Genomic DNA, 18,124 nt, shown 5'->3' on the forward strand with positions numbered 1-18,124 from the left:
ACATGTGAATATGATGTCATGTCAGTAACAGAGAGCTGACTTGAAAGAGGGCTGGACTGGGTTCTAAATATTCCTGGATGCAAGCTGTTCAGAAAAGACAGGGAAGTACAGAAATTAAAAGGAGTTGCAGTATTGATTAAGGAAAATATTACCATGCTGGAGAGAGAGATGCCCTAGAAGAATCAAGGACAGAATCTCTTCGGTTAGAATTAAGAAACAATAGAAATTCTTATGCGCTACTGGGTGTATTCAATAAGCCACTAACTATTAGGAAAAATAGAGGAGCAAATTTACAGGGAGATTACAGAAAGGTGTAAAACCTATATTGTAGTGATGATGGGGAATTTTAATTATCCTAATGTATACTGGCTTGGAAATTGTGTTAAGGGCAGAGATGCATTATGTTTCTGATATAACAAGGAAGGAGGCATTGCTGGATCTGCTTCTGGGGACTGAGGTTGGACAAGTGTCAATAGGGGAACATGTAGGGAATAGTGATCATAGTACCATAAGTTTTAGGCTAGCTATGGAAAGGGCCAAGGAGCAATCTAGAGTAGAAAAAAATAATTAGAGAGGGCCACCCAGTGGGGTGAGAACAAATCTATCCCAGGTAAATTGGAATCACAAATTGGGAGGTAAAACTGTAATGCAACATTGGGCTGCCTTTAGAGAATAGATAATTCGGTTACAATCGAAGTTCATTCTTATCATGGGTAAAGGTAGGGCAACCCAAAGAGAGTCCCTGGATGACAAAAGAGATAGAGTATAGAGAGTAAGGTGAAAAGGGGTGCATATGACAGATATTAGGTTGATTAATACTAGTGAGAACCGGCTGAATATAGAGAGTTCAGAAGGGAAGAAAAAATGAAAATAAGTGAAGCAAAGAGAGCTTGATAAAATTCTGACAGCTAACATTAAAGGGAATCCAAAAAGAGTGGTAAGAGGAGGGGTGGGGCTAATTAGGGACCAAAACGTGGGTGCATGCATGGAGGCAGAGGGACACGATTTGCATTTGTTTTACAAAGAAGAAGATACTGTCCGAGTCATAGTGAAAGAGACGGTAGTCAAGATACCAAATGGGCTAAAAATTGATAAAAAGGAGTTAATAGAATGGTTGGCTGTATTCAAAATTGATAAGTCACCAGGCTTGGATGGGTTGCATCTGGGGAAAGTAGGGGTTGAAATTGTAGAGGTGCTGGCCATAATTTTCCAAATCCCCTTAGGTGTGGGGGTGGTGGCAAAGTATTGGAGAAATGCAAATATTACACCCTTGTTCAAAACAAGGTGTAAGGATAAACTCAGCAACTATAGGTCTGTTAGTTTAACCTCAATGGTGGGCAAAATTTTAGAAATAATAATTCTGGACATAACAGTTACTTGGACAAGTGTGTATTAATTCAGGAAAGCCAGCACGGATATGCTATAGGAAAATTGTATTTATCTAAGTTGATTTAGTTTATTGATGAGATAACAGAGAGAATTGATGAGGGTTATGTGGTTGTTGTGATATATACGGACTTCCAAAAGGTGTTTGATAAAGTGCCACATAATAGGTTTTTCAGCAAAGTTGAAGCCCATGAAATAAAAGGGACAGTGGCTGCATGGATACAAAGTTGGCTGAGTGTAAGGAAACAAAGTATAATGGTGAAAAAAAAACTGCGGATGCTGGAAATCCAAAACAAAAACAGAATTACCTGGAAAAACTCAGCAGGTCTGGCAGCATCGGCGGAGAAGAAAAGAGTTGACGTTTCGAGTGCTCATGACCCTTCAACAGATTGGGAGTGAACTGCGCATGCGCAATTCAGCATTATGAGATCTTTGGGCCGGGACAAGTTCCCTGTGCACCTGCGTGGGAATACATGGTGCAGAAACCTGATCACGGGACCCAGGAGTGGGGTGCCATAACACAGAGGATTCCCGGGACAGGGAGAGGGGACAGAGAGAAATAGTGGACTGGGGAAGGGACCACCGGAAGGAGACCACGAGTAGGAACCACGGGAGACAGAAACCACTAGGAGAAAATCACAAAATTGTTTTGGCGCAGAAGGAGCTCATTTGGCCCTTTGTGCCTGCATCGACTCTCTGAATGAACAACTCATCTAGTGCCATTCCCTCAACTTCTCCCCATAACCCTACACATTCTTCCTTTTTAGATAATAGTCTAATTCCCCTTTGAATGCTTCAATTGAATCTGCCTCCACCACATTCCCAGGCAGCGCATTCCAGACCCTAACCACCCGGTGTGTGAAAAATTTTTTCCTTACCTCACTTTTGCTTCTTTTATTAATTACTTTATATCTGTGCCCTCTTGTTCTTGATCCTTTCATGAGTGGGAACAGTTTCTCGCTACCTACTCTGTCTAGAGTTCTCACGATTTTGAATACCTCTATCAAATCTTCTCCTAGCCTTTTCTCTAAGGAAAATAGTCCTAACTTCTCCAATCTATCTTCACGACTGAAGTTCTTCATCCCTGGAACTATTCTAGTGAATCTTTTCTGCAACCTCTCTAATGCCTTCTTATCCTTCCTAAAGTGTGGCGCACAGAACTGGATGCAGTACTCTAGCTGAGGCGGAGCTAGTGAGTTACACAATTTCAACATAACCTCCTTGCTCTTGTACTCTATGCCCCTGTTAATAAAGCCCAGGGTACTATATACTTTATTAACTTTTCCCTTAACCTGTCCTGCCACCTTCAATGAAATATTAACATATACCCAGGTCCCTCTTCTCTTGCACCCCATTTAGAATTGTACCCTTTATTTTATATTGTCTCTCTATGTTCTTCTTACCAAAATGAATCACCACATTTCTCTGCATTGAACTTCATCTGCAACAAGCCCATCCTTTCCACTTTTTGAAGTTCTACCTATCCACCTCACCATTCACAATACTTCCAAGTGTTGTATCATCCGCAAACTTTGAAATTATGCCCTGTACACCAAGGCTTAGTCGATGAATATATATCCGGAAAAGCAAAGGGTCCCAACACTGATCCCGGGAACTCCACTACAAACCTTCCTTCACCCCGAAAAACATCTTTAACCACTACTCTCTGTTTCCTGTCACTCAGACAATTCAGTATCTATGTTGCTACTGTCCCTTTTATTCCATAAGCCATAACTTTGCTCACAAGTCTGCTATGCAGCTCTGTATCAAACACCTTTTGGAAGTCTATGTATGCCACATCAACAGCATTGCCCTCATCAACCCTTCTTGTTACCTCTTCAAAGAACTCCAACAAGTTAGTTATACATGATTTCCCTTAAGAAATCCATGCTGGTTTTACTTAATTAACCCATATTTGTCCACGTCCACGTGACTTGATAATTTTGTCCTGAATTAGGAGCAGAATGAAAGAGGCTCCAAGCAATAAAAATGCTGCTGTTGTCAGGCTGCAAGTACTGAAGGTTCAGGAGAAACCCTGAAGAGCTGAAAAGGCAGCGGAAGTTTGGAGACTCCTTGCTGCAGACTGTTGGGGCAAAGGTAACCCTTTGGAGCAGTGGTGCAGTGCTCAGCAGGGCTGAAGAACTGGAGTTGTGCCTGTGAGTTGGTGGTGGAGCACAGGCTCATGAATCTGGGGAATGTAGTCTCGGGAGATGAAATTGAAACCCTGGGAAGTGAGCAATTGTTGAGGCAGTCTGAGTGTCTTTGAGGGACTTCAGAGAATTGATCTTCGAAAGTGAAAAGTTTGGGATTCCTCTTGAGGGAGACAGAGTTTTAATGATTTTGTAAGCCTCGGTGGATACTGACGTCTGGGTGGGTTGCTGAAAAACTTGTGGGATCTGTCTTGGTTGCACCTGCCATGTATTGTCCAGTGTAGTGTGTTTGACCACAGTTTGCCTGTTAATTCACATGTAACTCATGTTAATTCTGAATGTTAGGGTATAAGATAAATATTGTAAATTGTTTTACTTTCCTGGCTTTGAATAGTAAAGGTTTTTTTGTTCAAAAAATGTGGAAGCTTGTAGCTTTATTCTCTTACTAAGTACCTGGGATCTCAAACTTCATCTACTTTGAACAAAATGTTACAGGTCCCTAACCAGACCAAACCAAAAATTTGTGGGTCTGGTCCAGGATTATAACATACAGTTCAAACGAGGGTGCTGGAATGTGAGACCTGGAGGTATATGTACACAAATTATTGAAGGTACTAGGGCAGGTTGAGAAAGTGTTAAAAAGGTATACAGAGTCCTGGGTTTTATAAATATGGGCATAGAGAACAAATGCAAGGACGTTATGATGGACCTTTATAAAATTTCCTGGCTCAGCCTCAATTGAAGTATTGTGCCTAATTCTGGGTGTGATATTTTAGGAAGGATGCAAAGGTTTTAGAGAGGGTGCAGAAAAGAACAGTTCCAGGGATGAGAGATTTCTGATATGAATGTATGAATTAGGAGCAGGATTAGGCCATTCGGCCCTTCGAGCCTGCTCTTCCATTTAATAAGATCATAGCTGATCTGATTGTGGCCTCAATTCCACATCCCCACCTACCCCTAATACCCTTTGACACCCTTGTTAGTCAAGAATTTATATACCTCTGCCTTAAAAAACATTTAATGACCCTGCACCCACTGTTCTTTTGGGAGGAGCGTTCCAAAGACTCTCAACCTTCTGAGAGAAAAAATTTCTCCTCACCCCCCCCGTCTGCTACAGAAAAGTCAAAAAGAAATAAAACCAGAAGGAGCAGCTGGCATCGACCCAGACAGTGGAAAATACAGCGGCACATCATATCCTATCCCTGCAAAGTCCTCTAAGACCCCCTTCCCAACATGTGGGAGCTTGTGCCAAAATTTGAAGAGCTGCCCCAGAGGCAAGTCAAGCTTGACTTAATCATATGCTCACTGAATCATACCTTACAGCCAATGTCCTGGACAACTCCACCAGCATTCCATGAGGGCCTGTCCTGTCAGTGAGGTGGCAACACAGTGGTGTACAGTCAGGATGGGTTGCCTTGGGAGTCCTCAATATTGACTTCGTACCCCATGAAGTCTCATGGCATCAGTTAAGGAACCCTCATGCCGATTACCACTTACCATCCTCTCCCCTTCTTCAGCTAATGAATCAATACTCCTCTGTGCTGAACACCAAATGGAAGAAGCACTGATGATGGCAAGAATGCAAAATGTACTCTGGGTGGGGGACTTCATTACCCATCACCAAGACAGGCTCGGTAGCACTACCACTGACCGAGCTGGCTGAATCCTAAAGGGCATATCTGTCAGACTAGGCTGACGGCAGGTGGTGAGAGATCCAGCAAGAGGGAAAACCTACTTGACCTCGCCTCATCAATCTACCTGTTGTAGATGCATCTTCCATGACAGTAGGAGTGACCACTGCACAATCTTTGTGGAGACAAAGCCCCATCTTCACACTGAAGATACTGTGTGTCATGTTGTGTGGCACTTCTGCATTGCTAAATAGGATAGATTCATAACAAATCCAGTAGCTCAAAATTGGGCATTCATGAAGCTCTGTGGGCCATCAGCAGCAGCAGAATTGTACTCAACACAATCTGTAACTTCATGGCCCAGCATAAACCTCACTCTACCATTACCATCAACTGACAGGATCAACCTTGGTGCAATGAGAAGTTTAGGAGAGCATGCCAGGAGCAAGCTCCAAAAATATCCCCATCCTCAATGATGGGGAAGCCCAGCACATCTGTGCAAGAGACATCTGCGACCCTCTTTGGCTAGAAGTGCCAAGTGGAAGATCCATGTCGGCCTTCTTCTGATGTTCTCAGCATTATTTATGCCAGTTTTCAGCCAAATTGATTTACTCCATGTGATATCACGAAACATCTGAGGGCAGTAGATACAGCAAAGGTTATGGGCTCAGCCAACATCCCGGCAGTAGTACCAATGACTTGTGCATCAGAACTAACCCCGAGCCTCATCTATCCGACATTGTGGAAAACTGCCCAGATTTATCCTGTCCATAGGAAACAGGCTAAATCCAATCTATTAACTACTACCCTATCAGTTGTCTTTCAATCATCAGCAAAATGGTGGAAGCTGTCATTGGCAGTTCTATCAAGCAGCACTTAAACAGCAATAACTTGCTCACTGATATTCAGTTTGAAGTCTGCCAGGGCCACTTGACTCCTGATCTCATTACAGCCTTGGTCCTAAGATAGACAAAAGAGTTCTTGAGATGAGGTGAGAGTGACTGCCCTTGATGTCAAGGCAGCATTTGACTGAGTGTGATATCAAGAAGCCCTTGTAAAATTAAAGTTAATGGAATCGGGTGAAAACTCTCCGCTGGTTGATGTCATACCTAGCATAAAGGAAGATGGTTGTAGTTGATGGAGGCCAATCATCTCTGCCCGCACCCTCCCCACCCCCACCTCTCAGGACATCACTGCAGGAGTTCCTCAGGTTAGTGTCCTAGACCCAAGGCTCTTTAGCTGCTTCATCAATGACCTCGCCTCCATCATAAGGTCAGAAGGGTTTGCTGATGATTGCATAGTGTTCTGTACCATTCACATGTGCACAGTACTAAAGTAGTTCATGTCCCAGTGCAGCAAGACCTGGATTACATTCAGATTTAGATTGATAAGTGGCAAGTAACATGCATGCACGCAAATGCCAAGCAATAACCATTTCCAACAACGGAGAATATAACCATCTCCCCATGACTTTCAAAGACATCACCATTGCTGAAACCCCTACCATCAACATCCTTGGGGGTTACCATTGACCAGCAATATAAATACTGTGGCTACTGGGAATTCTGTAGACAGTAACTCACCTCCTGACTCCCCAAAGCCTTTTCCACCATCTACAAGGCACAAGTCAGGAATGTGATGCAATACTATCCATTTGCCTGCATGAAATGTGGCTCCAACAACACTCATGAAGCCTTGAACAAAGCAGCCCACTTGATCGGCATCCTATCTACCACCTTAAACATTTACTCTCTTCCACCAGTGCACTGTGGCTGCCATGTGTATCATATACAAGATGCACTACAGGAACCTACCAAAGCTTCTTCGACAGTACTTTCCAAATGTGCAACCTCTACCACCTAGAAGGACAAGGACAGTAGACATATGGGAATACTACCAGCTGCAAGTTCTCCAAGCCACAGAGCATCCTGATTTTGAACTATATCATTATTCCTTCACTATACCTAATTCAAAATCCTGGGGAAATTCCATCCCAGCAGCACTGTAACTCTTTCGAGTATAAACCCGTTTCCATCTGTTTCAGATGAAGTTACATTGTTTCATAGTTTGCCATTGTGAGATTTGAACTCTTGATCTTGGGGTTACAAACCCAGTACCATAACCACTTGGCTATTTAGGCCAAGCAAAGCCTACTGCACCTGGTATTCCCAGGCAGTCTCCCATCCAAGTACTAACCAGGCCTGAGTCTGCTTAGCTTCCGAGATCAGACGAGATCAGGCGTTTTCAGACTAGTATGGCCGTAGGCCCAGCAGCACTGTAGGTGCACCTACACCAGATGGACTGCAGAGGTTCAAGAAGATGGCTTATTTCTATCTTCTCGAGGGCTATTAGGGATGAACAACAAAAATGCTCAAATCTCATGAAGGAATTGAAAAAAAAAAGAAAGTCAGAATCACCACAGCTGAAATTTGAACGGTGATCCCTTATAATATCTCTAATAAGGGGTCCTTTGTGCCTGCGTGTTTAAGAGGGATTATTAACAAGACCTGAGAGGTGTAAAATGGTAAAATCAACATTAGAAGCTGACTTACATAACAATCTGCCCACCGTTCATTCTTCTGGCTCAAGGCTAGGACACCCACTATATCACCCTGCCAAATTTGGCAATCAGCAAGGGCTGCACCAGAAGTCAGCAGGTGTGGATCCCACCAGTTTTTTTTGTATCTGCTGAAGCTTTGTCATGCCAAAACCAATGGCACTGCAGAGCCAGATTTTGCAGCCAATATCTTTTCATATAAAATCTAAAATTATGTTAAATTTTTTGCAGCCTTACCAGCATTTTATGCATAGTGAATCTGTAGTCCCTTGTCCCTCTTCCACAGCAGTACAGCTGTTATTTTTTTAACCAAAAAGAATCAACTAATACTTAGTTACATCAAATTCCATTTTCCCAGTACTAGCAATGTTTCTTTGCAGTTTTCTTTCATTTTATAAATACTTTAACTACCCCTCCGTTTTTGGTATTATCTACCAACTTTAACAGCAGTCCTTCTCGGCTTAATTAGATCTTGATATATACATTGAACAGAATTATCCCTGGATAGAACATCACTCTCTACTCTTAGCCACAAGCACAGTGTCAGTTATGGATTCAATTATGGTGGCAGAGATGTAAAGAGGAATGCCATCAGCTTACATATGTGAACTGACTCCATGTGCCTAATGTAGGGAGGAATCTTCCCAGATTTACACTAATTGCAGTAGTGGGTGGGAAAAAGGACATTTTACCCACTGGCCGCAATGGTGGCTTTTCACGCCGTATCGTCTGCTTCCCACCTCCTTAATTATGCAGCCACAGGAAACATACCATCTCACTGGCGGGTGGCATCTGAATTGCCTGCCACGCCATTACCACGCTGTTTCCGCACTCCTGATGCCATATCTAAACTGCAGCTACGTACACAGATCTCAATGTTAGCAGCCCAAGAGTGCCCCAGTGAAGACATGGCCCTGAAAGCCAGGAAGAGTTCAATGACCCTTTACTGGACTACATTTTGGAGGCCATCCATGATGTCCTCCACCCCAGCTCTGGCCGCAGGAGGTCCAGCAATCTCACCACTCTGGCTTGGGAGGTGGTGGCAGTGGTGGTCAATGCTAACGCTGACAGAAGAGGTTGACCATCCAGTGCAGAAAGAGGGTGAAAGATCTCATCCGTGCCACCAGGGTCAGGGTCATCACTCTAGACTGTTGCATTCGCAGACATCTCACTCACTGCCAGCTCAAGGGACATCACCACTCACTCACACACGCCCTCACTTCTCCATCTCTCCTTATCTCCAATGAAGACTGCCTCCTCAGTCTGCACCATCTTGAAGCCACTTGCACAGATGAACACGTGCCCCCCTACACACACCCTGGGATACCCCCCTTCCCCTTGACCTGCAACCTCTTCCCTTGTGTTAGGAAATAGAGATAGTTCAAGTAAGTTATATTGGTATTTGTGGGTGTCAGGAATGAGGTTTAGCTTTAATGTTTAAGTTTGATTTGTACTTCTGTATCTGTGTGTTAAGAAAGGTAAAATTGAGTTTTAATTTCACCTTAAAGGGTGGCTTGCATTTCTAATGAGAGTTTTACAACATAAGAAGTTAAGCAAACACAAGAGTAGAAAAAAACAGCACTGTTTCCTAGCAACAGGGATCCAGAGAGCAGGTCCCTTTCACAGACACACAGAAAGAACTAGTTTTGAGTTCAGGTTTTGAAGACAGCTGCCAGGCAGAAGCAGCCTAGAAGGAGCAGATAGCCAGTGCCAAGCTAAAATTGGTTGAAAGTAGCTGCCAGAGAGAGACTGGAGCAAAAGGGGCAGATAGCAAGTCCCAAGCTAAAGAAGTGACCCCAAAATCCAGGGAAGTGGAACAGGAGAAAGTCCCAAGCAGACCTTCTAGTCAAAGGAAGGACAGGAACCTGGAATAGGTCCTGTTAAGTGAAATTAAAAGTGAGGGCAGAGAGAAAGGTTTCAAGCTTCAGATTTAAAGAGACAAAAGCTGCAGAAAGCAGATTTAAAGTGACAACAGCTTGCAAGAGGCAAGAAGACCCAAAGAGACAACTGAAGGTCTGTAACTCTTTGCTATGGGCATTTGAAGCAATGCTGAGTCAGTGAGAGAGAGTGTGTGGAAGACAGGCTGAATGCATGTGGTGACCCAGGAAGAGTAATATCTGAAGGAGAATTCGAAACCCTAGAGGTGGACCCTTGCGGAAGGTGTCTGAGAGAACGTTTCAGCTTGGGAGAAGATTCCAAAGTGAGTCCTTGGAGAGTGGAGATTGGTAACCCTCATATGAAAGACGGAGTGCAGTGAGACTGGTTGGCTCACAGTGTGACAAGTGTCTGGAGGGAGTTGAAGAGAGATCCATTGCATCTGGTTGAGGTGGCATTTGTCACTTGGTTTCAGAGTGCGGTGTGTTTGACCACAGGGTGCCTATTGGTTTATATGGACTGTGTACTCACTGTGAACATTAGAGTATAAGATAGATTTTGTAACTTGCATTATCCTTACAAATCCGTATATATCTGTAAAAGTATAGTTGTGGGGAATATAGTTCATCTTTTCTTGTTAGTAAATATTTTATTCTTTTGTCAAAAGTGCCATTACCTGACTCCGGTGATTCTATTCAGTAGCCCTCTCCACATATCTAAACAAACAAATTAAAAGTTAAGATCTGTCAAGCTGGGTTCCTTTCTGGGATCAGGCTTGTCCAGGGGTAACCTCAGCTGGGATCATAACACTTGCCTGAGGCCTCTTCTCCAAACAAGCCCTAGCCCTGCAGCCGTTGAAAAGCCACCCCACCTTACAGCTGGTCTGGTAGGTAGAGATCTTTCCGTAAGTCCTGCTAAAAGCGATGTGGTGCTACCTGCAAAGCCTGGCGCTGATGACCGTGAGTGCTACCTGAAGCAAGATAGGCAAACAAACCTCGGAGTCCTGAGCAAAGTGCAGCTCACCAGGTACACTTCGCTTATGTACAGTTGTGCAGGCCGATGTGCCCAGATGATCCGGTGATTCTGGCAGGCAGAGATTATCATGAAATGCAGATGTATGAAAATGAAGTTCCTAATGTCTGGCAGTGGGAAATGCGTCCAGGCATTGATGGGCAGGACGGACGATTGCAAACTGATTTCACAATGACGTGAGACCAATTTTTGGCCTTCCTGCCATATTGTCCGCTCTTGCCCACCATGATGCCCAACGCCAAGTTCTGCCCATAGATGCTAATGGACAGGTTATGGATAATTAACAACCTTGAGTCTCCTATTTCAGAATCCAGGGCCTGAATTTTGCGTTTGTCAGGCGGGCGGGCCCAACCAAATCGACGGCAGGCGGGGAGCCGACCCCCGCTACCGAAACGGGCCACGCTGCCATTTTGCACGGGCGGGCCAATTAAGGCTCACCCAGCGCATTTCAGACCCCCATGTTCATTGGGAAAATTAAATTGGTGGCGGGCGTGTTCAGACCACCAGTTCCAATGGGGAACCGGCAGTCTGTATAAAGAACGGCCAGGCAGCCTCCTTTAGGTTGTTGACCATGGCCAGCGACCGGGCACCACAAGAGGTGAGGGCAGAGGAGGAGGAAGGGAGCAGGCTGCACGGTAGGCCAGCGGGCAGCCACAGTGCCCCTCGGTTCTCCGATGCCTGCCTTGCTGTCCTCCTGGAAGAGGTGTCCAACCATTGGGAGGTCTTGTTTCCAGAGGATGGGAGGAGGGCCCTCCATGTGATCAGGCAGGCATGGCAGGGGTGGCGGAGGCTGGCTGGACAAACAGATAGTGGCCATGCTTACATCAGCCTTAGTAGTTGAGGAGAAGATGGGTTCTCCCCGCAGCATATGTTGGTGTTTGTCGCATTTGAGTAGTCTGGGGGCAACCTGCATGGGAGGCAGCTAGACACATGCTCAGAATTCCAACACATATCTTATTGATGGTGATGAGATGGTGGAAGGGGAGCCTTAAAGTGTCGTGGCCAAGAGCCTTCTGCTGGCCTCGGCGCCACACCTAGTTGCGCCTCCTTGCCATGGGCGCTAAGACCCCTGTGTTATTCAAAGTAATGGATGCTGAATGTGCCCAAGGTGGCTGTTGGGGGAGGGGGTTGGGACCAGCCATACTATCTTCTGGGAACTATCACCAGTGGTGTGGATAGGAGCCGCTGGAGGCCTTAGATGGGCTACTGTGGTTGGGGTGTGGTGTGTGCGAGCAGAGTACATGAACGATCAGCCCCAATAAGTACTCTTCTCTGTTCTGCAGGCAAAAACTGAGAGCAATATCCAGGAGCGTCAGCGGACTGGTGGTGGGCACACCGCGTTGCAGCACCTCACCACGTATGAGGAGCAGGCCATGGAGCTAGGGAGGAGGCAGGTGGCCAGGTCAGCAGGTGTCAGCGAGGCTGGAGTGCAGCGGCCAGGTATTTGAGGGCCACAGTCCCATCCACTCTGTCTCCCCACCATCCAAAGCACTGATGATTGCTGCAATCATTAATGCAGCAACACTGCTCATTCACAGACTGATACAGTCAGACGTGTGGGTCATACATAAAGGTTCCTCAGCCCTTTGAGGATGCGTGTCTCTAGCACCTTCCAAAGTTGCCTTATCCCATTCGTGACCATTACCCCATGGCCTAACCTGCCATGGCATTGCTGCTGCACATCCAAAGACTAATTGCATCTTAGGAGGGTTTGCACCTCCACCACCCATTCAGCCAGTGTGTCCCACATTACTCTGTCCAAAAGGTCCTCAGCATCTCACCTGTCAACCTCATGGCACTCAACTTAAATAAATGCCACCACGTTAGTCACCCCTGGGCCAAGGGGAAATGTTGCCTTCTGTCCACGTGTTCTACAACCCTCATAATGGTATGAAGGTCAATAATGTGACCTCTCAATCTCCTGTGCTCCATGGCAAATGTCGCAAGTTTACGTAATGTTTCCTCATAACTCCAACTCTCCAGGCCAGCATGCATCCAGGCCAGGAACCTCTGCACTCTCCCCACTCCAGTGCCATCCCCCCCATGAAGCTCAGGTCACAACTGAACGCAGAAGTGTAGATGTGGCATTGACAGTGTTTTCTGCACTTGCAACATGACCTCCTTTTTCCTCCATTCTATTCCTCAGCTAATAAATCATCAGTTAGCGTTCAAGTCTGGCTTCTACCTTGTTAAACGCCTTATGTTCCTGTTCTGCTACCTTAACGGGTCTGCCCATGGTCCTACCATTACTCATGTATTGCCGTACCTTGCTTGTCTTGCCCAAGTGCTTAACCGAACACTTATCCACATAACATTCCATGTGGCATTCTTTAGGCCATCTGACCAGCCTGTCTGCAGGGGTGTGTAATGTTTGGGCCTGCTCTTGACTATTTGCCACCCCACCAATGTTTGTCTCCTTAGGTTCTTGAAAGGTGAACTCATTAGGCTGGGGGGGAAAGGGATGAAAGGTGTTACTGACTGAACGCTAACTGATGCATTGTCCTTGTTGTTAATTTCAGCTTCACCACAGCATGGCCGCCACCAGCAAGTCCAGAGTGCCCCCTCCACACCTGAGGGCCAACACTTGCAACTTGCGTCATATCCTTTCAGCGAGTCAGGCACCAGCACAGCGACAAACACTTTGGTGGGGATTATGACATCGGCTAGTGTCCCGGGGCACAGTGGAGAGGGCACTTCACAATCACTGGAGGAGATGGCACGGACAGAGAGTGCCGATGGCACCGGCAGCCAGAGGACTGCAGGGGACCAGGCACATGCTGAGTCCGGCAGTGATGATGTGCCTCTGGAGATGTCAGCCATGCAACAGCTGCAGGACAGGCAGCAGGGTACTCAGGAGCATCTGGCAGGGTTGCATGAGGGTGTGCTTCACTTGGTCTCTGTGGTGGATCCAGGCAGTGTCAGTGATGGCATGAACCTCAGGACAGAGCTTCAGGCTTCTTCCGTTGAGAGATTGGCAATTCTCTTGGAGAGGGGCTTCCAGTGGATTGAGAATCTTCTGATTGGGTTACGCTTTGATCTGCAAGCCCAAACAGCGCTAATGGCCACAGGTGGTCATTCGCCAAGTGGGAGATGTTCAGGGCACCACGAGTCGCCGCTCAGTGCCCATGCATCTGTGGCAAGCAGGGAGGTCCAATGTGACCTCATGTCAGCGCAGCAGCTGCCTGTCGTTGCTGCGAGCTCCTCTCAGGGCACTCCGGATGAGGGCAGCAGCTCCTCCGCCCCTCTGCCAGTGACCGTTGCGGCTGTGACAACAGGGGAGGGCCACTCCCTCCCAGGTGGGGCCAGCACAGGCTCCACGGACCAGAGGACGGCCGCCAAGGTAATCGAGGCCAACAGGACATCAGAGTCAGCAGGCTGTCTCACAAGCCACTCCGAACGATGGGGTGGCACTGAGACGTAACACCAGCTAACGTAAGCATAAGGCATATTAGGCACTCCACGGGTTTGTCACTGGTGATTTTGTGTTGATTAGGGAATATATCATTATGTACATCAGAGCGATGTTTGTGCTTTATTTTGGTGGGAATAAAGTCCACTTTTCTGACCATGGCTGAGGGTGTTTCCTTTGTGCTGTATTTGTATGTTTCACAGACATATCGTGAGCGTTTGAGTGGACATTGATGTTTCTGTGCTAAGCCCTTAGTCACAGCTGATGAGGTGGAAAGTGTAGCACCTAAGTGTCACGTGTGGAAGCGCCAGGCAATGCTGGTCCTGCTGATCCATGAGTGTGGAGCTAGCTGAAGGTTCATTGGATTAAAGTGTTCCGGAAGTCCCTGCCTCCTTAGTGTAGTAGCGGGTCAGTGTGCTGCCCTTCATCATTGCCCTGTGCTTCCTCATCCTCTGAGCCACTGCTGGATTCATCATGTGCAGCCTCATCCACTGCGTCAAGGTCTTCATCGCCAACTGCATCCCCCCCTTTCCAGCGCAAGATTGTGCAGAGTGCAGCATGCTACACCATCACAGAGACGTAATCTGGGGGGTACGGAGTGCACCCCCTGAGCGGTCCAGGCAACAGAAGCGCATCTTGAGAAGACCGATGGCTCTCTCCACCACAGCCCTTGTGGTGCCGTGGCTCCTACTGTAGCACTCCTCAGCTTCTGTTCTTGGATGGCAGAGAGGCGTGATGAGCCACCTTCTGAGGGGATAGCCCTTATCACCCACCAGCCAACCATCCAGCCGAGCTGGAGCACTGAAGAGCGCCGGCACCTGAGAGTATCTGAGGATGTAGGTGTTGTGGGAGTTGCCTGGGTACCTTGCACAAACTTGCAGAATCTGCATCCTGTGATCACACACTATCTGCATGTTCATGGAGTGGAAGCCCTTCCTGTTGACGAAGGCACCGGGCTCACCTGTTAGCGCCTTGATGGCCACACGTGTGCAGTCTATTGCACATTGGACACGGGGGAAGCCAGCAATGGCTGCGAAGCCTCTGGTTCACTGTGTCTGACTTGTCTGGTCGCAGTGGAAGTGGATGAAGGTCAATGCCCGTCTGAACAGAGCATCTGTAACCTGCTTGACACAAGTGTGGACAGCTGATTGGGAGACAACACAAAGATCACCCACCGAGCACTGGAAGGAGCCAGATGCATAGAAGTGGAGGGCAACTGTGACCTTCAGAGCCACTGGCATGGGGTATCTGCCCACACAGTTAGGGGAGATCTCAGGGCCAATCATCTGACAAATATAGTTGACTGCCCCCCTTGATAGTCGGAGCCTCCTTTGGCACTGCACCTCAGTCATATTGAGGTAGCTGCTTTGCTGCCCGTATACTCTGGCAGCAGGATAGTGGCGCCTTCTGCGGCCCCTTCCACCTTGGACAACCTCTTGGTCCTGCGCCCCTTGTGCCTGCGCCTGGCCTCCCAAAGGTGGCTCCCCTGGAGGCTGATTGTCCACTCCTGGCCTCCCCCTTATTCTATCCCTCCCTTCCTCCTCAGAGGAGCTGCCTCCAATGAAGATGTCAGAACCCATACCCAGGCTAAATGGAGGTCTCCAGAAAGCTGCAGCCCGATAAAGATTACTATCTGCAGACTGTTGAACTGAAGCTTCAAAATGCAGAGAAAGCTTTTGGAAATCGATCTGAACTGCTAAGAATCACACGGGCAAGTTTAAAACACTTTCTGCATTAAATACTTCAGAAAAGACATTAACAACCCCTCTGAGCCCACATATCCCGCCCGTGGATGAGGTTTGTTAAAAAATCAGTTACCCGCCTGCCTGTTGGGCCTGTGCACCAAGGCAAAGATCGCACGGGCTCCTCAAAATCCGATTCAATTGCTGAGTTAAGGGCCTTAATAAGGCCTTTAATTAATGGCTGGCGCGCATCGCGCTTCATAGCGCCCGCCCACCTAAATATCACGATGCCACGTGCTGACGTCGGGACACTCACATGATGTCAGCGCATGGCACTGCCAACTGCACGTCAGTCATAAAATTCTGCCCCAGAGGTTCACTATCTTATTTACTGGCCTGGCTTCTTAGTAACTTTTAAATGATCCAAAGTCATATGTAACTGTGTGCTTTATATTTTGAAATACAATTTGTATGTAAATATTTCTGCATTGTCAAGTTAACTTTTTTGTGCAATTTTTAACTAATAATAGGAACATTTTGACTCAATATTGCTTTTAGTAATAAATAGATGGTTCATTTATCCAAACAAGGATCCACTTTGTTTTAAATATTAACTTTTATAGCTAATTTAACAAACCACTTTTGTGGCTGTGACACATAACTTACTGTCATCTTTACAGATGAATGATGCCATGGGATATGAATTACCTTGGGTCTATTTTGTCAGTCTCGTCATCTTTGGATCTTTTTTCGTTCTTAATCTTGTACTTGGTGTATTGAGCGGGTAAGCTTCCACTTCATTTTGTTTGGAATGCAAAGTCCTAAATCCAGTTACCATCTTGACTTTGGGAAAAGACAAAAAATACCAACCTTTTTCTGCATACAAGGGAGGAATGATGTGTTGGTGCAGATTTCTATTAAAAATGTAATCTTTTCTAACTTTAATTTGACATTGCAGTCAGCCCCAAAAAATGAGAAAATTACATTAATCTTTTAGGCTGATACCGATACCCAAGGAATAAAGTGACTGGCTGAAGGGCTTTGCTACATTAAGTTGCATAAAACCATAACAGGCATTCTCCATTTTTCAGGTTAATGACGCAATTGGATTAGAATGGCCATGGATATATTTTGTTAGCCTAATCATCCTAGGCTCATTTTTTGTACTTAACCTCGTTCTTGGTGTACTTAGTGGGTAAGCTGCTGAATTATGTGTACCTGCCTCTGCTCCATTAGAGGTGCTGTTATTTAAACAAATGCTTTTTGCATGCATATTGAGATATTGTGCATCAGCATTGTTTGTAGGCTGGTTTTTAATGGGTGAGCATGCATGGTACAGTGAATTGAGAGCAAACTGTGACACTTCATTTATTCTGAGGTAACAAGTTGCTATCACTTGTTATGAAATAATGCATCTGGAACAGTTAACTGCATGTGATTTTCAACTGTTAATACATCAATCTTTTACAATAAAATACAATATTTCCTCTTTCCTGGAATCTCTAATGTACAGATTGCTGTGTGTGAGTGATTAGTTTTCTTGGGCACAATCTTGAATTATCATGTTTTTCTGTTACATGACTGAATAGGAAAAAGTTCTTCAACTCTCTTCTGGGAAGAATTAATTTTTTAAACTCAGTTTGCTACTTGGTTCATATTCAATGCCTTTTTATAATAAATCTATATGTTTGTGGGATATTTTCAGTTCATAAAGTAAGTTTTTGTTAATACTAGAATAACTACATTATAATAGCATATTGGCTGTAGGGGAAAATACACATTATTAGTTGGTGTATTGAGTTAAGTTGAGTGCATTGCAAGCAGTTCATGAGGGCAGACTTATCCATTGTAAGGAAAATAATTTTTGTGCATTTTGCATAAAACAGCCATAAGACTGTTTATTAAAAGACACATTTTATTCTCTACTAGACGTAGTGCATAGAATAAATCTTCCACCAGTATAACTTTATTTTAAAGTGGGAGTTTATAAATAAATGATTTCAAATGGTGTAGCCTTATAACTATAATTCCCTACAAAGTGCATGTCACCAGAGGGAGATAAACAGAAGCATAGTGCTTTCCAAAGAGGGGATAAAAAAAAATAGAGTTTAAGTCATCCTAAGATGTTTTTAATGCTCCCCTCAGCACCTGCCTCACAGATTACACAGATAGACACCAAGAATGCACTCAGCTACTCATCTGCTTAGTTAAGATATGGGACATGCACTTAGGTACCTAATTAAATGAGACAGAAAATAAGAGATAACTGAAATAAAAAGCAAACTAATTTGATAATAAGTTATATTTTTGTAGTTATTTTAGGACAATTTTATCCCTTATATATTCTTTTGTGGTCTCCCTGTGCTATATGTTTTTACTGGCTTCGGAGAAAGCTGGTGATC

General features: G+C 45.4%; 1 protein-coding gene and 1 non-coding gene across 2 annotated transcripts in view; one reads left to right on the top strand and one right to left on the bottom strand.

The window, feature by feature from the left end:
- The window catches only part of LOC121280566 (voltage-dependent L-type calcium channel subunit alpha-1D-like), a 676,393-nt gene that overhangs the window by 233,000 nt on the left and 425,269 nt on the right, over positions 1-18,124 (top strand). Inside the window, exon 7 of the mRNA XM_041192702.1 lies at positions 16,403-16,506. Coding sequence (XP_041048636.1) covers positions 16,403-16,506 — 104 coding nt within the window. The remainder of the gene's footprint in view (positions 1-16,402; positions 16,507-18,124) is intronic.
- On the bottom strand, positions 7,315-7,433 carry LOC121280642. Its single transcript, XR_005943673.1, has one exon. It is a non-coding gene; the product is annotated as a 5S ribosomal RNA (ribosomal RNA).

Source organism: Carcharodon carcharias, chromosome 7 (genome assembly GCF_017639515.1).
Source record: "Carcharodon carcharias isolate sCarCar2 chromosome 7, sCarCar2.pri, whole genome shotgun sequence".
NCBI classification, from domain to species: Eukaryota; Metazoa; Chordata; class Chondrichthyes; order Lamniformes; family Lamnidae; genus Carcharodon; species Carcharodon carcharias.